The sequence below is a fragment of the Lissotriton helveticus genome, chromosome 2_1, assembly GCF_964261635.1.
Source record: "Lissotriton helveticus chromosome 2_1, aLisHel1.1, whole genome shotgun sequence".
NCBI classification, from domain to species: Eukaryota; Metazoa; Chordata; class Amphibia; order Caudata; family Salamandridae; genus Lissotriton; species Lissotriton helveticus.
Genome location: NC_136059.1, coordinates 735,693,949 through 735,721,481, shown reverse-complemented (window position 1 = coordinate 735,721,481; position 27,533 = coordinate 735,693,949). Strand labels below are relative to the sequence as shown.

General features: G+C 43.8%; 1 protein-coding gene across 4 annotated transcripts in view; it reads right to left on the bottom strand.

Moving 5' to 3' along the window:
- Positions 1-1,367: 1,367 nt before the first annotated feature.
- PAM (peptidylglycine alpha-amidating monooxygenase) overlaps positions 1,368-27,533 on the bottom strand; it is a 1,252,349-nt gene continuing 1,226,183 nt past the window's right edge. For all 4 annotated transcript variants that reach the window (XM_078675446.1, XM_078675447.1, XM_078675444.1 and 1 more), the window contains 2 exons: positions 15,728-15,784; positions 1,368-2,231 (listed from right to left, as the gene is read on the bottom strand). In XM_078675446.1, coding sequence (XP_078531572.1) covers positions 2,038-2,231; positions 15,728-15,784 — 251 coding nt within the window. In that variant the 3' untranslated portion in view covers positions 1,368-2,037. The remainder of the gene's footprint in view (positions 2,232-15,727; positions 15,785-27,533) is intronic.

Here is a 27,533-nt window from a genome sequence, read left to right as displayed (position 1 = left end):
AAATCTATTGTTTTTAATATAAACTTAAAAGGGATTCACATCTTCTCTTTCCTGGCTTTTCATTGGTCCCTGAGTATGCCACTTACCTTTCCTCCATTTGTTTTGCCTGTAGCACATTTTCCTGCATTTACCAATGCTTGGTCCTCATCTGCTTCTCTTATTAGTTTCCTGCAGCCAAAATACTGTTAACATCTGCTTTGGTGGAACTATATTTTCATAAAGTTTTGCCTTTTACTCTTGCAGTATATATATATATATATATATATATATATATATATATATATATAACAATTTATCACCCGGAGAGATTAAGTGATTTGCGTAGAATCACAGGATGTTGTGCGGTGCCGCCAAGACTTTAACCAGGATTCTCAGCTCTCAAGTCATCAGCTCTGCACGCTATGCCACATCCTCTACAATCCTGTGTTATCTGTCAGGGTGCTCTTTCCTTCTACCAGACGATGATTGATGAAAACAGCTCTTTATTCACTACATAGGCGAAACCAATGCATTACCAATGCTTGTTCTTACTGCTACCTTGTAGAACAAAGTTACATTGTGTAGGCCCCTTCAGGAAAAAATACAACGGACTCATTCTCTTCAAGTTCCTTTATTTGAATGGCATATTAGTTTGCGGTTGTGGAGGTGTTTATCAGTGTTTATATGTTTACACTGATGAGGTTTGTTTTCCTTTCAGTGTGGTTTTATCAGTTATTATAGGTATAAACCTAAAACAGGATAGCCTAGATATAAGCGTTCTGTACAATAGCACCTGGAGCTGAGAACTGTGCAACGTTTTAATTTTTTTGATTGACGAAAAACCATGTAGTGTAAGCATACATATCTCGGGCCCAGCAAGCTAGGTTTACATGTGCAAACTCCAGATCTTTATTTCCATTCCAAAACTCTTGACCTTTCATCCTCTAAGGTCAATAAAAAAAACTATTTACTCTTTCATGCTTCAAACTTTGTAAAAGTACTCCACTTATGCTAGGTATTCACTCTAGTTTTCTGTTATGAAACTGCAAAGTAATTAAGGAAAGCTCCAATCTCCTATCAACATAAATAACAACCCAAATCTATTAGCTTCGCCAGTGCTTTTTACCTATTCTGCTTTGTCCAAAAAACATCTGTGTACTGCGGCTTGTCAGCCTATAAATCCCATGAGTCTGAAAGAAGGGGATTTATTTAAATACAGAAATGATTTATAATAGAAAATAACATCCATTTTGCCCAGCATTCCAATATGCTTTTGTTCTCGCTTTAAACTTTCCCTATTGGTTTTTGTTGGGCAATGTTGATCTGCATTACGTAATTACGGGAAAAGGCATGGTAAATAGAAAAAAAAGAATCAAAGTACACTGATATTAATGCTCTGCGAACACTTTATTACACAAAGTACATTCCGTTTCTGAAAATAGTGTTCTAAACAGTTTCACCATCTAAAAATTAGACATCCCAGAAACACAAAAACAAACCCATAAAACAACAAAATAAAAACATTTTAAATAGAGAATTTTTCTTTTTGTCCTTGGATGAAATATAATGTGATTTTAAAAAAATAGAAGAAGATTTAGCAGCTTCATTTCCATGTGGCACGTATCGCTGTACTGCAATACATAAGAACGCTGAACAGGAAAGGCACAACAGAACAAAGAAATTTGGCAACTAAAGTGCTATTGGGAAATGCAGTGTCAAAGCAGAGAATGGGCTTGCCTACAAACACAGGAAAATACAAGCTACCCTCCAAAATAAAACTCTACATGATTAACTAGAAATCTAGAAAGTCAATGCTGCAATCCTAGCTGATACTTTTCATGATTAAGATGTCCACATGAAGACTGCAACAGCACTGGCAATAAAACACACCCATACACTTCCCCCACAACTAAAATAAAATAAACATGACAATGTACAGCCCACGGAGACTAGTACAGTTACAGTTAAATACACAACCTTTAAACGTGCTAAGGAAAACAAAAATAATCATCTGGCATTCTTGGTAAAGTCGCTGACAGTAGAAATCGGAGAGGAGTCTCAGGATGAGGAAGCTGCTGGTGGGGGCAGTGGTGGTGGTGGGGGTGCAGAATATTCCTCCTCGGAATCTGTGCCATCATCTTCATCTTTCTCCTGGTCACTACCCTCAGTGCTCAGTCGGTCAAAACCTTTTCGACTGTAGCCCTTGTGACTTGCAAAAAAGTTTCCCAGGTTTAGGCCTCCAGTGCCCTTGCCTAAAAAAACAGAAGTACCAATTATAAATGTGGTGTATAAATTCAACAGCTCTTTTGTGGCTTAGTGAATACAAACACAAACTAGTAGTGGGATCTGAAACAAATGAAAACTAGAGATGGAATAGGCAGAGTGATTATGGATTAGTTGAAAGGCAGGCCCCAGGAGGAACAGTTTAAGTAACTTTTAGGCTAGTAATTCAGTAATTATCAGGCGCAGTATTACCACACAGTTACAAGTTTCGTTCATGGGAATGTGGAATTACTGAGGCAATCCATGTGTAGTCAATGATTCACATACCCATATAAATTCCGCCTGATTTACCAGGTTAAAGTAGGTATGTGGAAAAAGCAAAAGGTGCAGGATTTTCCTTACACCTTGTAACATCAATTACCAGCTGGATTAGTATGTGCAAGAAATTTGTAACAAGGACATATTTGTTGTAAGGTATGTACTGATGTTCCACAGGTTACAATATTTGGTCCAATATTGTTAAGCTCAGTCTGACATGCAATACTTTCACCTTTCCTGGTGAAGCAACACTAGATGGTATTATAAATACAGAACAATACCCACACAATGCAAATTGAGCTAGAAATCCCTAAAAAACAAACTGACCAACTGTAGGTCAGATTTCATTTATATATGTTGGTGTATGTACCCCCTTAAGCCAAAAGCGATTCGGACCCTGTACACACTGAAAAGTAAAGCTCATTAATAAATTAGGTAATGGATTAACCCCTTGGCTGCTGGAGTAATTTTCCAGCTGTGCTGGGGGGCGGGCGCACAGCGCCCCGGTGCTCATGACGAGCTCAGCTCGTCATGAGCTACAGTGCTCCTGTGCTCATGATGAGCTGAGCTCATCATGGCCACACCCGTTTCCTCAGAACGCTCAGCACAGCACGGGAATTATCCTAGCGTGCGAGCGTTCTAATGGCCATGACGAGCTGAGCTCGTTATCAGCATGGGAGGGGTTAAATTAAACCTTGAGGCTAACCTGAAAACGAGCTGCTTCATAAATAACATTAATTAAGGTGAAACAAAGATGGAATTACATTTCAAACCATGAAAGAGCAAAAGCTCCCTGATGGTCTGCTTTCAAAAGATTCTTATAGTTTTACCAAAGACCATTTTCTTGTGGTTATATACCAGAGATTGGAGGTTGGCACATTCGTAATGAAGTAGTTTGTTTAGATCTTATAAAAGCAGATCCTGTAGGTTTAGCGTCTGCTGGCATCAATGCTACAGCAATGACACTGGTGGCCGTAGCTATAAAAAAACAAGTACTACAATGTACAATTTGTCCCCAAATTAAGCCATCTGCAAATAAATTCTCTCATAATATCTTATAAATCCTTCAATGTTGTGTACCTTGACCACGCTGACCCACTGCTAAGTGTCAATTAACACAACTATACATTCGTTGGGGTTAATTCATGCTATGGATACCTGTGTGTATGATCACAAAAGACAGTCACTGTTCAAGAGGTCATAAAAGATCTGCTGTGCCTTGTAGCTATGGGAGCAGTTCAGTCCTTTCCTTCAGATACAGATCCAGCCTTTACAACAAAGGTGGTTGGTGTCGCCTTGTTTGCTGTGGCAGTAGGTCTGCTGTATTCACACACCTACATACAGTGTCATAAGGAATTATCAAGCTAGCCAAAGACCTGCTTAAACAAGCCTTGAATGCTAGGTGTTAGACCTGGCATCATTGGTGTGAGTCTCCCTTCCATTTTTACAGATTGCCTCCTCTGTTTTGATATGTTTTTGCTGGTTTTATGCTTTGGGCACTGTGCCACTGCTAATCAGTGCCACAGTGCAAGTGCTCACTATGTTAAATTGATGTACTAATTGGTTATTCCATGATTGGGTTATTTGATTTATCTGTCAGCCCCTAGTACAGTGCACCATGTGTGCCCAGGGCTTGTAAATCAAATGCTGCTGGTGGGCTTGCAGCACTGGTTGTGCCACCCACAGAAGCAGCTTGTAAAGTGTGTCTCAGGCCTGCCATTGCAAGGCCTGTGTGCAGTCTAGCACTGCTATATCGACTTGGCCAAGTGTACCCACTTGCCAGTCCCTAAACCTTCCCTTTGCTTCATATTAGACAGCCCTATGGTAAGCCCATGGGCAGAGTGCATTGTAAGTATAAGGTAGGACATACTCTGATGTGTGTAGCATGTCCTAATAGTGAATTACAATTCAAAAAATTAAAAAAATATCTCCCTAAGCAATTTTACACATATATATTTATGTCATAGATCCATGTATCTTGCTGCTTATTGTAAACGCATAAACTATTAGTTGGACAACTGAAGTATAACCATCAACACAATTCATATCAGATTAAAAACATAAATTTATTAAAAATCAAACATAATAAAATGACCTAGCAATATATCAGTATCTATTTCTATCTCATGTACATATTTCTTCACAGCATAATAAATTCTTCATACATTACATAAAAACAGTTCCAGAAGACATTTTAACATTTCTTGTGGCAAGCAATTTATAGTAGTCTTCGACGCGCGTTTCGACGCAAACTGCGTCTTCGTCAGGAAGGCCACACTTTAAACCTAAAATATTTTAAAAAACAGTTATACTAAAGTTTTTCATGATAGGTATTGACCAATGAGACCTTCACCCAGTGAAAAAGAATGAAACAGAAAAGTAGTAGAGTAATACTTGATGTAAGGAAGAAGAGAGTCCTGTAAACAAAGTGCTCAGACACTGGTTTGGACCCTCTGCCTTCAGAGAACAAAGGATTTTGGGGTATAAATATTAGGACCCTGATTCTAGGAAATTAGATCACTTCTGGAACAAGAAACCTTTTGCCAAGGAGAATAACCAAGGAAGCTGCAGGACTTTTACTGCCCCTCTGCCAGTGTGCTGTTTGCTGGGTTGGCCTGCAGTGGTTGCTTCATTGCCAAGGAAAGGAGAAGGACATTTTTAAGGACTTTCATTATCTTCAGAATATGCTCCAAGGGCTTGAACTGTGCTTGCCTCCAGCTGAAGTCTCAGGGACAAAGACTTCACCTCCAGCTCCCCACTGAATTTCCTTGCTGAGAATTCTGACTCCAGACACTTGCGTGCCGCTGGGAGCTGGAAGCACGACGCATCGAGAAGAAGCATGTCGCCGCCGCAGCTGAAATTGTCGCATTGCTGGAGAAGCGAGCCTGCGCCGCATCTCCCTGGAAGGGTGTGTTCATCGAAGATGCCTGCTGTCGCATCACCGGAGAAGCGTGATGCCATCGTGAGAGTCGCCATCGTATCACCGTAGAAGTGTGTCGCAGGGCCTGTCGCGGCTCCAAAGTACAGAGTCGCCGCAAGGCTGCCAGGGTGTCATCACAACATCATCGCATCGCCGTGTCAAGGGCGCCATCTTCTCGCATCGCAGCCGGATCATCGCATCGCATCAAGGCGCCATCTTGCGCACCGCAACGGGTCCGCAGGCCGACAATCTACGTATCACCTCCGCACTGGTAAGGATCATGACGCATCCCCTACTCTGCGCAAGCATTGAGGCACGATGCATCATCTCCCCCGGATCACGTAACCGACGCATCTCCCCTTTTGCGAGCATTTAGTTTACTTTGCGTTACGCATCCAGGTACTTTGTTGAGAACTGTCGCATTTATCATCAACTTGAACTAAGCAAAGTTTTATCATCTTTTAAGTAATCTTAAGTGTAGTATTGTGGATTTTTGTCGTTTGTGGTCTTGTGTTAAGTCTATATAAAGAATACTTATTTTTATAAAACCTGGTTTGTGTCCATCTGTAGTGTTTTCACTGTATTACTGTGTAAATTCACAAATGCTTAACACACTGCCTCTGAGATACGCCTGTCTATTGTATAGAGTATTGTTGTGGTGCCATTACGTATACCTGGCTCTACAAGCACTTAGGGATGTACAAAATAGTTGCACACCTTGCAAAATACTGGTCGGGACTCCCATGTACATTCCTGACATAAAGGCCTCTGGAAGAGTAGAGTCACAGTTTGATGCATCTGAGTACATCTCACATGGTGATCTCTTGCAGAATATTCTAATTTGCAAAAAGAGTTTCGCCAACTCTGCCACTGAAGACAGAGCTGCTGCAGAAGTGTTGCTCCCCAAAAAAGTGGGAAAACTAATCCAAGAATGGATCCCTGAAAAAGTGCTATTTAGACCATCCTACACACCACTCCTGCCAGTTCCTGAGGTAGAGACCACTTACACCATAATTCTGCTGCTGTTGCCTAGTGCCAAGAAAACCCAGGAAGGTATCAAACAATCATACAAAGAAGTGAAATGTGGGCGATTCTGTTCAGCGACCTGTCGCCAAAGCACCTTCAGATTAGACCAGTATATCCTCTCTCTATTTTAGAGTTACCCCAAAGTGTAGACGGTGGTTGATATAGGTGGGACCCTGGTTGGAAAGGGCCTTGTAAGCGTGGGTGCGCATCTTGAACTGGCAATGTTTCAGAATGGAGAGACAGTGTAGTTTTTGTAGGCTAGCTGTGAAGTGTGTGTGGTGAGGAAAGTTGAGGATTATTCTATCAACTGCATTTTGGATGATTTGCAGCTTGTGTAGCTGGTGTGTGGTGATGCTGCAGTAGAGGGCATTGCCGTAGTCTAGTCTGCTTAAGATGAGGGCCTGGATGATGGCCACCTTCCTGGTGTCAGGATGGAGCCATTTGACGATTTTTCTAAGTATGGGAAGAATGTGAAAGCAGGTGGAGGTGACATGTTGATTTGATCTCTCATGGTGAGATTGGTGTCCAGGATGATGCCCAGATTTCTGGCTTAGTCAGAGGGTGAGGGGGTGGTGCCTATTTGTGTAGGCCACCAGGAGGAGTCCCAAGGTGAGTTACTGTTGACCAATATCAGTACTGCCGCCTTCTCAGCATCGAGTTTGAGGTAGTTATCTCCCATCCAGTTAGCCACGTTGGTCATGCACATTTTGAAATTACTTTTGATGTTTGGTGTCTTCTGAGAGGGATAGAATGAGTTGGGTGTCGTCGGCATAAGAGAGGTTGGAGGATGGAAATTAATAAAGGGGAGCCCCCCCTTTATTAATTCCCATCCTCCAACCTCTCTTGTCTTGATTGGGCCACAGGGGCGGTGCACGGAAGTCCTCTGTACCTGTTCCATTTATTCCAGACTCTCCCCCACTTTTGAGGACAGCCCCTGTTCTCATAGATCGTTTTTTCGCCTAGAAGCTGCTTTAATTTGCCTTTAGTGATGCAGAACTACCCTGTGGGAGGCAATATCCCACATTTTCTCTCGCATCTGACAGGTAGGACCACCTAGTCATCTTACTGCAAGAGGGGTGAGGCGTTTTGTTCAAAGGGGCAATAGAGAGGGTTCTGGCCTCAGAAATACTGATGGGTTGTTACGGCAGCTATTTCCTTGTGCCGAAGAAGGATTTAGGCTTATGCCCTATTTTAGATCTTCACCCTTTGAATACCTTCCAGTTGAGGGACAAATTCCACTGGCCCTGGTTTTGTCTACCCTGTATCAGGGTGACTGAATGGTACCCTTGGGCTTGCAGAGCATATACTTTCATGTTCCCAACCTGCTGCCCAACATCATTTTCAGTTTGCTGTGCTCTCCTACAGCCTTAACAGTGCCCCTTGGGTGTTCATGAAAGGATGGCAGTGGTCAGTGTCCATCATCAGAGGTTAGTGATATCAGTTTTCCCATACCTCAACAACTTCCTGTTCGAAACGTGCTTGCAACAGTCAGCTGTGGACCACCTGCTGAGGACGGTGGACCGCCTGACATTGTTGCAGTTCTTCCTTTTATAGGAACTATCTTTGACAAAATGCAGTTCTGGTCTATTCCTCCGTAACAATGTGTTTCATCATTGGTGTTGGATCTCAGTGAGAGCAGCTCTGAGACTTCTTTGCCCTTTGGTCTCATTACTCCTGCTCCTCCACTCTGCAGTAGGATCTGAAGTCTCAGTGGGCACAGCACCAAGGAAACCTGATGGACATCATATAGGTTTCGGAGCAGACCAAGCAAAATCTGCAGTCATGGCTGCTCAAATGTAGCCAGATCATGCCAATCTTACTTAACTCGGATCGCGTGCTCCTCAAAGAGGAGATCACAGATGAGGAAATGGTGACAGAGGTGCGGGAATTGTCCTCAGGCAAGGCGGTTGGCCGCAACGGGTTACTGATCAAACTATAGAAAGTGCTCAGCCCCACACCTACTGAAGATATTTGTAGAGAGTTGCAGGTTGGATGCACTTCCCATAGACCAACGTCTGGTCACCATAGTAGTAATCTCAAAGGAGGAGAATTCCGCCTGACGACTGTGCCTATTATATGCCAATATGTCTATTCTTGCGGAGGCTGGGGTTCTGGCCAAAGTCCTGGCCACCCGCCCCACCAAGGTGATATCGGGCCTGATACACCTGGATCAATCAGGCTTCATGCCTAATCGTAGCACCACTCTAAACATGAAGCTTCTCTATAACATGCTGAGCAGGGCTCCCCAACTACAGGAACGGGCACTAATATTCGCGTTAGACGCATGAATGGCATTTAACTCTGTTGAATGGGGGTATATGTTTGAGGTGCTGGCTAGAATGGGCTTTGGTCCAAGTTTTATCAAATGGGTACGACTTCTATATGCCGATTCCCTCGCACAAGTGAGGATAAACAGGGGAACGTCCAGGGGCTTTCGACTGCAGCATGGTACACGGCAAGTATGCCCCTTGTCGTCTTTGATATTTGTGCTTGCATTCGAACCCTTGGCAGCCTGGATAAGACAGGACCCACGGACTGGGGCCTGCAATGGACCAAACAATGGAAAAGAAAAAATCTCCGTATACGCGTACGTGCTTAAACTCATCATATAAGTGAGCTACAGGGTCTTTTGGTGCAGCTACCCTACACCACCTTTTTTCCAAAGTAGCTTTGTGGACCAGGGTGATCTTTTTGTCAAAATTCATGACTCCTTTTCACATTTGGCAATCCATCATTGCAACCTTCTTCGCTCTGCCTCAACTCTCGAAAAAGGAGGCGAGATTCCATCAACTGGACCTCAAACGGAGGGGTACAGGGTTATGGTATCTATTCTATAGGTTAGGAATCTGCCGTTAGAACAGTGATTCTGAAAGTACAGCCCGATGGCTGCATGCGGCACTCCTGACCTTACATACGGTCCTCTGGTTAACAGCAGCACTGGGCTGCTGTTTACTCGACTCAGCACTAATATTAGAAATATGTTAAATAAACAGTAATGCATGCATTTAAAGATTAATTGAAGTTCAAGAAAGGAAGTAACTAGGGTGTCCAGCATCACGTAACTTCAGGAACACTTTAATTTTTAAAGATATCTTGAAGCAAAAGTCTCTTGAAATTTAAAAAAAACTGTATTTCATTAACAAGCAAAAACATTTCACTTTAGAATATCAGATTCCATAAGTGCATTGAGAAGTATTTTTTTTTTAAAAGATAGTTGTCAAACATCAATATAGAAACATTCATGTTTCCCTACCACCCTGACAACTATGCCAATAGTGAACCAAGAAGCAAGTCAGTTATTGTGTGCTCTCTTTGGGTGACCCGAGTTGCTTTTATACATGAACATCATTATAGCTTAAACAATTCTACACATGAGAAGGGTTTATACAGTGCACATCCTTAAGTCATGTATTTTGAGGTCTTTTTATATGTGGTATGAAGAAAAAGGAGGTAGAGTGATATAAAACAATTGGCTAGGATCACACAATGTAGCCAAGTGGGGAAACCAGTTTTCAATTTCACATTGTGAAATTCAGTCACTACATGTACATTGCTTACCGTACACCTACTTTGCTCGCCTTCCCTGAACCGCTGCCCTGCTGGCATCAATGTGGCCCTCGGTCACACCACAGACCAAGTCTTTTGGTCCCTGGGAAAATGTTTGTGAGTACCCATGAGTTCGAAGGATACACCAGCAGAACAAGTTACTTATCATTGGTAATGCTCTTTCTGATGGATACTCTATCTAACCACAGTTTCATCACTGCGCTTCCACCTCTCCGTTCCGTGGAGTGACCTCTTTTAACAATCTAAAAAGGCTCCAAGTTAGAGATCTGCACAGTGGTAACCTCCAATTGTTTTTTGATGTGCATCTGGGGTGCAGAAAGAGTCAAGCAATGAACTGTCATTGGTGCATGGGAGCACTGCTGTGAAAATCTCTGGTTCCAATCTGGCACCTGAGGGACATTCTACAGGTGATTAATCTGTGTTTAGAATATCTGAACAGAGAGTTTTCAAAGCTAAGTAAATTCGTCATCTGCACCAATCTGCATAGTTAAATTAAACATAAAGCAGTAGCCTTACTCAATTATTTATTAATGTGCTTTGAAGCCAATTGATATAGATGCAGTTTTTAGGATGAATATGTATATTCACTAGGACTGATGCATTATCAATCCGAGGATGTCGAACACCTTGCCTTATGTCTGCTTTTAAGCCAGACCCCTGACAGCCTACATCCATTGACGCATTAATTTTCATTTACATATATTTAACAATGCATATTGTTGATTGCATTTTCCTTTTTGAGTATTTATAGTATAACAACAATTTTTTCATGGGTTGATAGTGCATCTCATATGTCAAATTTATGAAATATGATATTTGGAGGAAAACACAATATATTTAGACAAATGTGCAAGAGAATCCACACCAGACTGTCGTAATGACAGAACATTCAGCAATATTTCCTAATCTTCGTAGTTCAGCATATCAGTGATCAATTGTGGGGACAGGGATGACCTAATCACCATGGTAAGGGCCCTGTAGTATACCCCATGAAACACACATCAATGACTATTAGTACAATGCTGTGTTTATGCGAGATACTGTGCTTTGAAATAATACCACGCTTGGTCTAATAGGAAACAAGGTCTGAAACTGCCATTATATTCTCATGCATGCTCTTGCTTTACATGATCTTACCATGCAAACGTTATCTGAAGCATGGTAAGAACATGCAAATGAAAGACTATTATGCACAAGATGGATGGCATCATTCAGACATGGGAAGAGACAGGTTGAACTAAAAGGACTACATGGAATTGATGGCTACAAGTAAACACAAGACATACAGAAACACAAGTATTATAATGGTCCTCAGTGGCAGGTGCCATGCTTTGCCGCTTGGCAGAATCAAGACCACCTTTCCTACACCATAAAGGTCTCGTCGGAGATGACTCATGACTGCAGTGGTAACTGACCAGACACAATCTGTCCTGAGGCTGGCCACTCTTCCATCACAACGCACAGCATGTTGGCGATGGAGGCACCGCTGTTGGGAGACGGGGGCATCTGGGGGGGGGGGGGGGGATGGAGATCAGGGGTCTATGGTCTCCAGTAAAGTGCTGACCCATATGAACCTGTTGGGAGATACGGGTCTTGATCAGGCCCTGGAGGCCTTCTTGCCGTCCATTAAGGGAAACTGGTGCAGGTTCTTACAGACAGCACAATTGCTATGTGGTACTGCAACAAACAGGATGGTGTGTGGTCCTGTGACAAGAGTCTTTGCATCTCTGGAGGCGGCTAGAGCACTAAGACATCTTCCTAGTGGATGATCACTAGCCACCTGGTGAGGTCCCAAATGCCAGTGCGAACAAACTGATCATATGTTGTCTAGCAGATTACAAGTGGCATCTGTATCTTGAGTCGCAGAGATTCTTCCATCAACATGCCTGACTCGATTTTATCACCATCTTCAAGAGTATACATTGTCAACAATTTTGTACTTCAGAGTTTCTAAAAGTACAGTACACACACATTCTGGCTGGAATGGGATAAAGGACACCTGTATGCTTTCCCACCACTATTTCTCCTTCCTCGAGTTATGAAAAATATAAAGAACAACTGGGCCCAAGTCATCCTAGTTGCTCTGGATTGGGCCACCTGTGTATAGTACCTGCAGCTTATGAGCATGGGCATCTGTCCTTCGATCAGGCTTTCACTTTGGGAGAACCTGTCACAGCAGCATGGCAGGGTGCTTCACCCAAATCTACACAACTTGCACCTTCATGTTTGGAGACTGAGCACCGGAAATTAACTGCTTTCAATCTGCCACTTGAAGTGGTATATGTCACCATCACTACCAGACTCCGCTCCACGAAGTCCGTTTTTGGAACGCACTAGAAGAAATTCGTAACCTGGTGTGTTACCCGGGATACTGACCACTTATAGGCTAAGCTGGTGGATGCCTTTATGCTTTGTCTTTAGTCAAAGCAAGGACTTGCTATGGGCACTGTAAAACGTTACTTGTGGACTTTTTAGCCTTTCCACATTTGCCAGGCCAACCATTTGTATCTAAATCACCTGTTATGATGAGATTCAATAAAGGTTAGACATATGTTTCCTTCCAAGCCATTAGTGATACCAAAGTGGGACCTTCGCTTTGTTAACATTCCTCATGTGTATGCCTCTTGAATCTATTAATAGTTGCTCACTGCCTCTCCTGACCTTGAAGACTGTCTTACTCATTGTGGTTAAATCAGCTAATCGCATGAGTGAACTGCAGTCACTTTCAGTGCAACCGCCCTACACCATGGTTTTTCCAGACAAAATGTTGTGGAAGTCTCAAACCGCCTTTAAGCAAAAGTTGTGACTTTTTTCCATGATGGGCAATTAATCACTCCAGCAGTATTATTTGCTCCTCCTCACTCCTTGAAAAGAGGAGGAGAAGTTCCATAAGTTGTACCCCAAAAGGGCCTAGAATTATTATATTGATTGTAGCAAGGACATACAAGTAAACAATTGACTTTTTGTAGGGTTCTCTGGAGCAAAGGAAGGGAAAGATATGCAAAAGAGGACCTACTCAAGGTGGCTAGTATTTTGCATTAAGGTCTGCTATGCACTGGCTAAGAACCACTACCACTGTGGTGCTGAAAGGGTGCCTTTCCTGGACATCTGCCAAGCTGCGATGAGGGCATTGGTGCATATGTTCACAAAGCACTACTGCCATGCAGCCAAGTTCATTTGGAAGGACATTTCACCTGCTCAGTTCTGCATAACCTTTTGGTCTGGGGCCACTCCACAAACCCTTCTTCTCGGAGAGATAGTATGGAATCTTCAGTTAGAAGTGGCCATTAGAAGAACAAGCTACCTACCTTTGTTAATGCTCTTTCTAGTGGGTATTGTATCCAAGTACAGATTTCTCACTGCTCTCCTAGTGAGAGGACGGTGAGGAATCTACGGTTACATTGAGAATCTATCACAAAGAGGGTTAACGAAGGTAAGTAATTTGTTCTTCTGATGGATACCTCTACTTGCAGTTTCCTCACCTCAAGAATACATAACAAGGCAGTACCTCACCGGGGTCTTTGGAGTGACTCAGAACGAAAAGTCCTGCTGGATCGTACGGTCAAAATTCCCTTCCTGTCGGACCTCGCTATCAGGCAGTAGTGCTTTGTGAATGTGTGCACTGATGCCCACTCAGCAGCCTTACTAATATCCAAGTTAGCACTCTGTGTGCTAATGTGGTGGTAGAAGCCTTGGCCCCACTAGAATGTACTTTCCAGAGGGTCTTTCTTTGCCATCGCATACCAGATTTTAATACAGAGGACAATCCATCTGGACAAAGTTCTCTTCTGCTCTACTATGCCTTTCTTTGCTCCAGAGAATCCCACAAAGAGCTGATCAACAAGACGATGGTCTTCGGTATGATCGATATAAAAACTGAGCACCATTTTGAGGTCTAACTGATAGAGTCTCCCCATCTCTTTTGAGGGGTGAGTTGGGGTAAAGAACATCAGAAAAGTGATAGATTGGCTAACCTGAAAAGAAATCACAACCTTAGGGAGAAAACTAACTCTGGTCCTCAGCACCAGCTTGTCCGTAAAGAAGATTGTGTAAGGTGTCAAGGAAAACTTGAAGCTCACTCGCCCAAAGAGATGATGTTATTGCAAAGAGGCAAAAAGTCTTCAGGGTCAGTGGCTCAGTGGACTAATGCATCCACTGCAGGGGCCTGTGTTTGACCTCATGGTCACAGGTTCAAATCCCAGCAGGTCCACTCAGCCTTTCATCCATCTGAGGTCGATACAATGAGTACCATTAAGTTGGGTAACAATGAACATCTGTTATTCAGCGCCAAGATGGCTCCGGGTGAACGTGCGCTTTACAAATACACGTATTATGTTATGTAGGTGTAGGGGATGGCTGTAAAGCAGTTTAAAGGGGTATTCATCAGAAAAGTAAGGGCCCAAGGTAAGGTTCCATGGTGGCATCACAAAAGGCTTGGGGAAACATATGGGCCAAGCCTTTAAGAAAACACAGGTGATTTGAACAATTACTGTTGGCCCAGTAAATGCAAAAAGGGCGAAAGGGCTGACAAGAAACCTTTCACAGTGCCCACTGCAAATCCTACTGGGCCAAAGACTGAACAAAGAGTAACACATCTAACAGTTTGGCTTGTATTGGGTCCGTATTACGGATACTACCCCAAAACACAAACTTGTCCCAGCACCTTGCATAAATGAATTTTGTAGGATGCCTACCCACCAGGATGACATCCACTACTTCAGGAGGTCAACACGGTTCGTTCAACTGCTGCAGAGCAATTTTCACATGTGGAGGTGTACATTGCACAGGACCCTGCTCCGCTGCTGTGTTTGAACCCAGAAGTTCCGAGTACCACAGAGTTAGCAGTGGCAAAACATGCATGAGTCCCAAGCATCTCTGTGCGAGAGCTTTGTTTGTTGGGAACTCCAACATGCAAAAGTGTTGACACGTGTACTCCATATCAGTGGAAGATGTCATGCACCACCTCTGAATGCAGTTACTATTTGTTATCGGCTATGCATTATCAGCTGAAATTATCTGCTCTGACATTTAATAGAGGTTCAGCATTCTCAGAACCATACACAACACCTAGGTGGACACTGGCCCATTTTCCAAGCATGAGCTAGCTTCCTAATTACATGCCATATTAGAAACTGAGATCAAGCACCTTCTAGCCAATCTGCCATTCCGTGGCAAAGATGGAGCGATAAGCCGTCAGAATACTGGGAGCCTGTGCCTGGAGTAACTTGACCAACCAACAACACTTGGGCAGTATCCATTCTAGTGCTCTTCAATGAATTGAAGGCAACCCTTTCCAAGGATCCTTCCTGTCAAACCCCATGCATCAAAACACAAATCTCTTGATAGACAGAAGGACCAAATCATGTTTCCCAAAGACCCGTCTAGCCATGAAATAAATGGCTGGAAACCTTTCCATCCACCATAAGTTCTTTAGTCTTAAAGTTAAACTTACATTGTTAGTCTCAATATGATACCTTTGAGGAGCAGTACATTTTTACCTTAAAAACACACATTCTTAAACATAATTCGGTTTGGTGCGTACACTAGAGAAAATAAATTACTTGTTTCAAGCCTGGGCCGTATATATAAGTAATCTGCATTTAATTTACAAAATACTAAAGCACTATAATATATTTCTAATCATCTTAAAACAGGAGCAATGGGATGTTCTTAATAATGTAGTAATCAACATACCTCTAAGTCTTCCTAAAAGTCCACCAGAACTGGACTCAAGTTTGTGCTCTGAATCGCCTAGAAAAAAGAATACCATTTAGATACTATTTTTCGCCATCCCCATCATTTCATAAATGTACTACCAAATTCTTAACGATTTGTAGAGAAAATAGCTTGACTTTGAATGTCTTTCATCAAATGACGACAGTATACACAGTATAGTATAGATGTTCTTAAATTCTATGTCTTTAGTTCACATTTTCCCTTATTGCTGCTAACAGTAGGGCTCACTCACTCCGTTTCAGGCCCTCATTATTTAACATCTCCCATAAACTGTTATTTAAAACTATCTCAAGCATAGGTAATGCATAGAAATATATCGGCTGTTCTACAGCAGCTGGATCATTCTCCAGAACTGTTGCTTTGGTCAGCTGGGCGGGAAAGCTTTGGGCAGATAATTATCCACGCTGGAGGAAAACTTTCAAAGGATATATGCTGAGAACACAGGTGCTTTCTATTTATTCCATTACTTACCGGTAATCTTCATTATTCTGAGACCTACTGCTCCCCGTCCCAGTCCTGAGGAGTCCCACCCCCAGGCAGCCGCTTCCTTTAAGCTTTCAGAAAAGAAGAAAGACACCCAACAGACTTTCTACTATACTAATGAAATCAACCCTCAAGAACCTCCCCTTCCCATCAAGGCGTCCTGCAGTTAAAGGTAATTTATATTGGTGACATCCCTTAAGGGGGGGGGGAACGGGTCAGTGGAGGGCAGGTGTTAGGGCTGGGACGGGGGACACTAGGACTCAGGGTAAAGAAGATTACTAGTAAGTAATGTAATTATTACACCCTTCGTCCTTGCTCCCAGTCCCAGTCCTGAACACTTGAGGATTTACACAAGCGTGAACTAACTGCGCCAACACCGATTGTTAAATGCCTTATTAATTTAATGAATTTCATAGACACCATGAACAAAATCAAAACAATTACTTCATTGCTGTTTTCAAAATTCCTGATGCAGACTTTATATTACCATAATGCAGAAACAAAAGTATTTGGCATAGATCAGGTTGCAGCAAAACATATTTCTGGTAAAGAAACCCATGCTGTTTCTGCCCAAGAGATGGAAACCGCTGTAGTGGAACGACCCTGGACTTGCCACAGGGAGAATGACCCACAGAAACATAGGCTTGTGAGATCACCTGTCTGACAGAAAGACTGAGAGTAGGAGTTGACACATTTTTACTTTTCTTGGCTTAGCCATAGGAAATTAAAGAGGGCTAAAGATTCCAGTGTCCTTAGTGCTATCTAAATAAATTGTTACTGCTCTCTTAACATCAAAGGTAGATGGAATTCCACTGCCTTCAACATTAGAAAATACATGGTCTAAATGAAAACTGGGTTTAACTGTCGGTCTAGATTTAGCTTCAGGTTTCATAATCGCCCTGAATGCGAAAAATCTGAGATAAGGAAATAATATGACCAATGTCCTCAGCTGCCCTAACCTTTTAGCTGATGTTATTGCTAAGAGGAAAGACACTTTTGCCGATAACCAAAATAAAGGAGCTGTTTCCAAAGGCTCAAAAGGAAGCTTCTGTAAGCCTTCCAAAAACACCGAAATACCTCAGGTTACACAAGGCATAGGAACAACAGTTTTCCTTTTTCTGAAGCACTTTAGCAATCTAGATACTAATGGGACTATAAGGTTTAAACTTTAATTGTATACCATACAACCCTTTATTGCAGCCCATTGCGCTGAAAGTGTTAAAGGCACCAGCCCTTTCAGAAAACCGTCTCTCAAAAAATCCAGAATCTGAAACATATCACAATCTGCAGCTCTCAGACTCTTAAGACCACACCACTGTTCAAAGGTTCTCCAGTGCTTAGCATAGGAGGCAAGAGTAGAAGGTTTTCTGGAGGCTAGTATCTCAGGCACCACCTCTGCCGAACAACCTAAAAGTTATAGAGATCGCCTCTCAAGAACGACGGTTGTCAGATTAAGACCCATCAGCTAATTTATCGAAAGATGCACTTCTTTGAGAGAAGAAGGAGAAACAGGAAGATGAAAAGCCTGTGAAGCTGACATTTATTTCAGAAATAGAAACCACGGCCAACGAGGCCAAAATGGGACCACTAGAATAACTACAACTTTCTCCTCCTGAATCTTCTGAAGCATCTTTGGGAGGAGGGGAAATAGAAGAAAGGCATAAAGAATCCCTTTCAGCCAGCAGATTAACATGGCATCCATCGTCTGAGGAGAAAGAGTTTGGAGCAAAAGGCATTGTTGGGGGAGACAAAAAGGTCTAAATATGATTTCCTGAACTTTGCCACTATTCCCCAAAGTATTTCCTCTGCTAGATGATAATCCAGAGAGAAGCGGAGGTTCTGGTTGAGTCTGTCTGATAGAAAATTCTGTGTCACTCAAAGATATAAGGCTGCTCCTCCCAAGATCAAATCTGGTGGGCTATGGAAGCGAGGGGTTTTACTCTTGTACTCCCTTTTATGGATGTAATTCTCGGCAACTTGATTGTCCTTTCTCACCACAATTGAATTTCCTATCAAGTTAGGTGAAAGTACTTGAAGTGCCCGCCAAATTTCCATTAGCTCTGTCCACTCCGAAGATTGTTCCTTGTCCAATGGAGACCAAATCTGACTTCTTTGGATCTTTCACAGAGTCGCTCCCCCCCCCATGCACTTGCATCCATTGTCAGGACGGCGAGGACCAAAAACCTGAATGGAGTACCCTTCACTAAATTCTGGGGATCCAACCACTATTGTAATTCTAGTTTGAAGTCCTCCAAGACGGAAATTATCTGCCCATAGTTCTAAAACTGCAGAGACCAAAGGCTTAGAAGATAATTCAAACACAAGGAGATGATGGACGGAGTGCTGAAACTTTTCAGACACTCACCCCCATTCACAGATCTGGGTGGAATCCATCATCATTCTTTAGCTCACTTCGCAACCTCAGTAGAGACCCTGCTTTATGCAAATCAGTCTTGACCCTGTGCCTCATGGGAACAGTCAGCCCGAACTGCCAAGCCAGGTCTTCCCTGAACCGGAAACAATCATCATGGGACCAGTTTCTGGGTAACACCCATCATCAGTCAGGCTAGCTTGAATCCAGTGGCAAAGTGCGCAAGGACCCACGTCTAAGCATACCCTGCCAACTTAGGGCGAACAAAGCAAATACAAGGAGATGATGGACGGAGAGCTGAAACTTTTCAGACACTCACTCCCAGTCACAGATCTGGGTTGAATCCATCATCATTCTTTAGCTCACTTCGCCACCTCAGTTCAGACCCATCTATATGCAAATCAGTCTTGACCCTGTGTCTCATGGGAACAGCCCAGCCCGAACTGCCAAGCCAGGTCTTCCCTGAACTGGAAACAAGCATCCTGGGACTAGTTTCTGGGTGACACCCTTCATCAGCCAGGCTAGCTTGAATCATGTGGCAAAGTGATCAAGGGACCCATGTCTGGGCATAACCTGTCAACTTAGGGCAAACAAAGCAAACACAAGGAGATGACAGACGGAGTGCTGAAACTGTTCAGACACTCACGCCCAGTCACATCTGTGTTGAATCCATCATCATTATTTAGCTCACCTCGCCACTTCAGTTCAGACCCAGCTATATGCAAATCAGTCTTTACCCAGTGCCTGATGGTAACAGTCCAGCCCAAACTGCCAGGCCAAGTCTTCTCTGAACAGGAAACAAGCACCCTGGGACTGGTTTCTGGGTAACACCCTTCATCAGCTAGGCTAGCTTGAATCCAGTGGCAAAGTGAGCTATACTTTGTATAGCCGCCCCTCTGACCTGTGCGCCCTACAGCCTCTGCATTCGCTTCTGTCTGTAAACCTTACCAGATCCACACCTTTGTTGGTGCCATGGTGTAATCATCGGATGAAGAAAGCGAGAAGAGAAATACGAGCCCCAACGCTATACTCCATGTTAAAAAGTCCAGCCAGATATTGAGTTTATTCTCCTTCCCCACTGCCTGATCCAAACGGGCAATTCTGCTGAATGCCTTAACCCAATCTTCCACCTTTGGGGCAGGGGATACCTCCAGGCAGATTTCTCTCCGGGCTATCAGGCTCACATATAGCAACAGCCCTCTGTGTGCATTATTCAGCCTCTTACTAATCATACCATCCTCTACAAATAAAGCAGGTGCCAAGTTTTTTCAGGTTTGTTGGTTTTATAAATGTATATTGGAGCCTCAGGGTGTATTCCCACAATGCCTTTATATCACAGTTTAGGGGCACCCCATTCCAAACTGAGTGTTGGGGTGGGCACTCCTTCTCATCTGCTTTCAGGAGCTTCTCATACTAGTTGGATATCTCCTTTTTATGATTAACATCTTGCAGAGAGAGCTCCAGCTCCCAGTCACCGCCAGTTTCTTTCTTTTCGGACTTGAACCAAGCGATTAATCGTATATATTTAAACCCAGAAAAATTATTACCTATCTTTGCAGTTAAAACCTCCCAAGGATGAACGCCCTCCAATGATATCAAGTCTGACCATTTCATAATACCTGCCCTTCTCATTGGTATACTAAGACTATCTTTCAGACATAACAGGGTCCCAGGAGATTCCCAAACTGGGGCAAAATCTGAATAATACCCTAGTCCCCACCTGCTCCTAACTTTATACAGATAAAGGGCAGACTTCAGTATTTTTAAACGCACCTTTTTGAAATACCTATGGGCCCCGTATTCATACAAAAAACCATTCTCATCCTCCTGCCTCGTAATTTCACTCAGGAGTCTCCCCCAGGTTGAATCGTCATCCTTACCGAGCAACATCCAAATGTTCTTAAACTGAAAAGCTGCACAGTACCAGCTGATATCAGGGAGAGCCAGACCCCCTTTAACGAGCCTTCATCTCAGCTTCTTCCATGCCAGTCTTGCATCCTTATAAGCCCATATACAACGTACAATCTATCCCTGGACTTTGCTGATGTCTGACTTAGGAAAACTGAGGGGAAGGACATTAAACAAATAGGTTAGCTTGGGAAGTATAACCATTTTAATTAGGTTGACCCTTCAATACATGGTTTGGGGTAGGTTTTTTCACCTTGCTAACAGTCGATCTATTTCTTTTACAACCCTTTTTAAGTTGATCTGTGGGATCTTATCTATTTCTTTAACAATAACGGTACCCAGGTATTTAAAATCCTGGCTGACATCCCCCTCCCAATCCTGTATATTCCAGCACATCACCTCGGTTTTAGATGTATTAACTGAATAACCTGATAGACATCCAAACTCCACTAGTAACCGTTCAGCCCTTGGTATTGCCACAACAGGGTCTGCAGTGTATAACAGCAGGTCGTCTGCACACAGAGCGACCTTACTGCTATAACACTGAGATTTGAAAGGGATTATTGAGGTATCTAATCTTATTGCCTGAGCCAATTGCTCTATGTATAGATCAAACAATAAGGGAGACAGGGAACAACCCTGTCTTGTCCCTCTCAATATATTAAAACTAGATGTCAAAATCCTGTTTGACAATATCCTGGCTGAGGAAACCTTGTAACATTTTTCTAATGTGCGCAAAAAAGCAGACCTAAAACCAATTGTTCTTAACACTTCCCACAGATACGCCCAACACACTCTGTCGAACGCCTTGGCTGCGTCCAGGGCTACCATGGCCAGGGGCTCGACTCTTTCCGGATGCAAGATCTATAGTGCCTATAAGTTGTTGGGTCTATTCTTGAATATATCTTTTGGAGATAAATCATTTCTGATCTGGATGGATCAATTGTGGTATAATCTTAGACAATCTCCCTGCCAAAATACTCATGAAGATCTTATAATCTGCATTCAGCAGGGAGATCGGTCTCTAAGTGTCTGCGCTGGAGGGGTCTTTAGTGGGTTTCAGGATAAGCACAATGGTTGCCTCTTTCCAGGATCTAGGGACTTGATCCCCTGATTGGTAGATCGAGTTCAACAGGGTTTCCATTATCGGGACTAGCTCCTCTATAAGGAATTTATACACATTATTTGGAAGTGCATCCATGCCTGCTGCCTTATTCCTCTTGCTTTTCCCGAGGATTAAACAAATCTCATCCCTAGTTATTGGGGCATCAAGCAGATTGCTGCTGTATGGTGTTAAAACAGGTAATCATTTTTCCCCTAGCCAGATTTTAAGGGCCTCAGGGTTGGGGAAAATATCTTCCTTATATAGCTCAGAGAATAAGGTGAGCAAACAAGCTTGCATATCCTCCAGTTTATTAGATGTATCTTCATTTTCATTTATTATTAGTTCATTTATATGGTTTCTAGACCGGTCCACTCTAGCCTTCCAAGCTAAAAGTGCCCCTGATTTTTCTCCATACTCAGAATTCTGCATTACTTTTGCAAACCATTGTGCTTTGCACTTCTGGTCTAGCTTCATCCTATATTCCTGACGAGCCTCATCCAGCTGCCTCTGCACTCGTAACTGTACCTCAGCCATCCCCGGGTTCAGCTGGGAGAGCTTTGTCTCTAATTGGCCAACTTTGTCTTCCATTATTTTAAGTACTCTGGATTCCTCTCTATTCTTAGTACCTATGAGACTATGTAAGGTGCCCCGCAAGAAGGACTTAAATGCATCCCATACAAAGTCAAGAGAAGTAGATCCTATACTTGATGCAAAATACTCAAGAGATGCACGTTTAAGCTCTCCAGCAATCTCCGGGTCCGTCAACATCGCTCTCTTAAGTGTCCACCTAGGTCTTGGCACTTGGTTTCTTCCTACTAAAGAGAAGGCAACAGCTGAGTGGTCTGATATGTGGCTTGGATGCACAGTGATCGATTTTAAGGCCTCAATGATAGATCTATCTGCCAATACATAATCAATTCTTGAGAAATGACCATATTTTCTGCTATGGGAAGTAAAATCATTCATTCTTCCCTTCTTAGCTCTCCATACATCGAAAAGTTCTGGATCATTTATCATGTTATTTAAAGCCTGACGGACCCGAGGCGCCCCTACATGTCTGTTCCAATTCAATCTATCAAGCAAGGGGGTCAAGAAAAACATTAAAATCTCCCCCTATTATTATAGGAGCTGTGATTTCCATCAAATGTCATTGTAGTTTGCATAAATATGTAGGGTCATCTATATTTGGGCCATAAAAAGATGTACAGGCTAACTCTACCCCTCCAACATCTAATAAAGCAATGATCCACCTTCCAGTATTGTCTGTTTTAAAAGATGTAATTACACAACCAGCTCCTCGTTTCATAAGGATAGCAACCCCCTTGCAGTGGACAGTCAGCTCTAATATCAGCTCTAATATACAAAATAATTCTATCCAGAAAATGGATCGGCTCTAAAATATACAGATGAGTTTCCTGCATTAGGCATATTTGGGTTGACCTCTGCTCTAAATATTTCATGACTAATCTCTGTCTGCGCATACATCTTAAACCGTTAACATTCCATGAAAGAAAATCTAAAACCTTAGCTCCCATTTGAACAAGTCGTTCCTCCGAAGATCATATTGATCATGGCTATACTTATTGTGATGGTCCTAGGGCTGGCTTTCTGGCGTGATAGACAAATATTTTTTTGAATTTTTTCCCACTGCTCCCCACCCCGTGCTCTCCCCCTCCCCCCTCCCTACTCCAGTGCCCCAATCAACCCCCCTATCTTCCAGGTTAAGTCGTTTCCATTTTGAAAATTTGTCCACCTCCAGGGATCCCCCTCCCCCCTCCCTTCCCTGGCCACTCCTCACTCCCTTGCTCTCCTCTCTAGCTCCCTGCCCCTGTCCCCTTCTTAATTTCGGTTATCAGGTCATCGACCTCTTCCACTGAGCGGTGCGCATACATATGATTATTTTACATAATAAGGAGTGTGGCCGGAAACTTCAACTGCGCCCTCGCACCCAGCTTGTTCAACTCCTCCATTCGCTTGCCCATCTCCCACTGCTTCTTGGAAGTAGTGTGGCACACATTGGATCTAATGGAGAATGGGAATGATCCAGACTACAGTAGTCCTTCCTTAAGTGCTATGGATAAGATGGTTTCTTTTACAGTGTATGAGAGAAAGTTTATCAGAATTTTTCTCTGCTTCTGCCTTGCAGGGTTCCTTTTGTATGGGTCCCGATGAACCCGCTGTATCTCCATAGATAAATCTATATTCGGAGAGTTTTTACTGACTGTGTCTCTTAACAGCGAGATCACAAAAGCCCTGATGTCAGATCGTGCTGGAACGTTGATTAATCTCAAGTTATTCTTTCTCGAGTGATTCTCAAGGCGTTCTAAGTCGTCCCTCAATTCTTTATTTTGCCTCATTAATCTACTCACTTCTAACGAGGTTGTATCGAGCGCCTCTTTTATCTTTTGGAATTTCTTGCTCCAGAGTATCTGTTCTTAATAACACATCTTCTAGCTTCTGTGCTAGTGCTACACAGGAAGCCTGGATTGCCACTTGGTTATTTTCGGAGACTGTAAACATATTTCCCATCTCTTCCTTAAGGGAATGTCCGCCAGGGAGTCAGGGCTTGTTTTAGGTGTATGGTTCGGCTCACAACACACTGTATTGGTTCTGGCGTTACTGCTGACTGGTCCTCTTGATCGTCCCCCTCTTGTGACTCCAGTACAGTAAATCTGTTTGAAGTAGAAATTGCAAGCTGCAGGATCATCTTGAAGCTACAGGGTTCCTCTACAGTCCCCTCAGGTAAGTGTGGAGGAGCTTGGGAGGAGGAAAGGAATGGGGGCGGGTAAATCCCAGTGTCTGTTGAAGCAGACTCATCTCCATAATGTCTTTTACTGAGCCAGGAGCACCTGCCCTAGCAAAGACTGATACTGATGTTGGAACTAATGTTGAGGTTGGCACGGCTAGGACTTTGTAATAGGATTTCAAAGAAGGTGTAATCTTTGCACTTGATATACAGGCCTTTCTGCCTCTGCCTCTACGACTTGGGCTCTTGACTCCTTCAATGAGCTCTGCTCTTTCCCCATCCTCCCCCCCCCCCTCCTTTCCTCTTTTTTTGCCCCTCAGATGACCTAGGCCTGCTCACGCAGCTTGTGCTGCTGGGGGGAGGAGGGTCTTGGTTAGTTGCTTCAGGGATAGAAAGGAACTGTCTGGCTCTTGTGTGTACCTACACACGTTCCCTGTCGATGTGTCTAATCTTATCTGCTGACTTTTGCTTCTCTCCATAAAATGCCAGCCTCTCCCACCTCCTGTCTCCCCCTCCCCTCGTAGGGTGCACCCTAAGGCCTCCACATCTACCTCGGGAGATGCCTGTTGCTTAATATAATCAGGAGTGGTCGAGGGAGAAGACACATACAGGATTTCAGCTTTGCCTCCCCTCTGAACCGTCTTACCGACTTTTGTTGATCCCCTTTTGGCGAACTCTGGTGGGCCCGGAGTGAACAGTTGGCCACAATGAAGGAAAAAGGAGAACAGGAAGGTATGGTGGGGAGATGCGGGGGCGAGAAAATGGGGTGCGGTGAGGGAGGCTCTCAAGAAGCCTCCGGTATCACATTTCCCAGCCGGAGGGACCTCGAACGGCGGCCGCTTAGTTGACGGCTGCCATGTTCCCCCCACTTTTTGTTATGTTAGAAGGTATTACATTAGAGATACAGTGCTCAGCACACATATTCAGAACCCCCTCACAGCCCTCGGAAGCCCAGCCATTGATCCAAGATTTTCTCCCATTTTTAGAACAACTCCTACTTTGGTGGATTGTATGCTCCGCAAGCCAGCACCAGTCCATATCTAGTTGCCAGTCCCTGGCTCGTGGTAGTGCCCTTGCCCCCCAGCACCACGCCAGGTTACGCTTAGCCACCACACCTCCCAAGGTCAGCCATATTTTAGTGTTTCTAGGCCAGTCCTCCTCCCCGACTATATCCAGTTAGAACCATTGCGGCTCCAACGGGATCGACAGCCCAGTCACTTGTGACATGATGTCTCTAACTCTGCCCCAATATTTCTGAGTTTAATGACACTCCCAGATGAGATGATAGAATGTGCCCTCTTTGGCCGCACTCCTGTGGCTGAGACTGCCTTGCCAAGACGGCTCAGCATTCCCCGGGAGCAGTATACCCTGTGGAACTTTCAATTGAATTAGGCGGAACCAGGAGCTTATTGCCACTTCCCTGGGGCTTTGCAGGGCCTCTACCCAATTTGAGTCTCCAGTGTGCTTACGTCCCCCCTCCCAGGCTGTTTGCAGCAGTCCCAAGGATTCTGGTGCATTATTCACTAGTTTTTTTATATATTAACGAGGGGAGCTGCCAATAGTGTATCCTCTAATAGGGACGCTTCTGCCAGTTCCTCCCCTTCTTTGATATGCATACGTAAACCATGTCCCAGCTGTAGGCATCACAGCCACTCTCCCGGTCCCATTTCATACTCTTGTTGGAGGACCTGGAATGTCACAAAGGCCTGGTCTCTCCAGACATATGCCAATTTTTCCAGCCTTAGTAGTTCCCAGTTGGTGAAATCCCTCAATTTGCACACTTCCGTCAGTTGGTCACCCGTCCACATGGGGGGTCACCCCTGTCAGTCTGTTGTTCTAGCCCAGGTATTTTGCCCCTTCACACCATATTTTGGTCACTGTTTGTGAGTGTGCCAGCAGGTGCTTGGCTCCCTTCTTGTCATAAAGCAGGGAGCTATATCCCCTGTTTCCGTTATATAATGTGTCAATGCTATACGCTGGCTATTCGCGATGCCCCTCCTTTCCACAGCAGTGGGCGTAGTTCTGCCTCTATTAACTTGAAGAATTTCATTGGAATCCAATAGGGGGAATTCTGCAGGGCATATATACAACCTTGGGAGTGTCATCATTTTGAATAATGCAGCTCGACCCAACAAAGTCAGCGGTAACATCTTCCATCTCTGGGCATCCTGGGGCAAAAGGTTCTGGTCATGAAAGTCTTGTTGATTTATCATTATATGCAGTCCCAGGTACTTAAACCCCACTAGCTCCACCGGGACTTCGCATCTAGAGGTTAGTTTAGGGAAGCCCCCGCCAGCAGAAACAGTAGGAACTTATCCCAATTGATACAATATCCAGAGAAAACTCTGAAAATGCGGAATATCTGCAGAATTTTATCTATTGATTACTGCAGTCGCTGTACATACAGCAGGATGTCGTCCGCATACAGGGATATATGGTCTTTCAACTCATCACCTACTGGGACACCCCATATTAGAGGGTCTTGGCGGATCCATGCAGCCAAAGTATCCAGGGACACGCCAAATAAAATTGGGGATAGAGGACAACGATGCCTGGTCCCTTTGTGTAGAGGGAATTCTCTGGAGACTGTTATGTTGACCCTCTGGGCAGCGGTTGTTTATATAACAGTCTTATCCAACAAATAAACTTACGTCCGAATCTCATGGTCTCCAGTACCACCCCCAAGTAGTTCCACTCCATGCTATCAAACGCCATTCTGGCGTCCAGGGACAGGAGGGCCGCCGGCACCGAAGGGGTCCGGTCTATTACATGAAGAATTCCAAATAATCTACGGGGAGATTTAATCTAGTGCCCCTATGTGGCATAAAGCCCGACTGGTCCGGGTGCACCAGAGATGTCAGAACTACATTCTGCTGTGTCGCCAGAACCTTTGCTAGCACCTTTACTTCGAAGTTGAGCACTGATATTGGTTGGTGTGACCCACAGCCCTCTTTGGGTATGACGACTATGATTGCTGTCTGCTGATCATGGGCCAACCTCCCTGTCTGTTCAGCTTCTTGAAACATCAATAGGAAATGGGGCATCATCTGGTCCAGCATACATTTATACAATTCTACCAGGAGACCGTTTGGACCCAAGCCTTCCCTGAACTCAATGCGCAATGCCGCCAGGCTTATCTCCTCCACCGTCA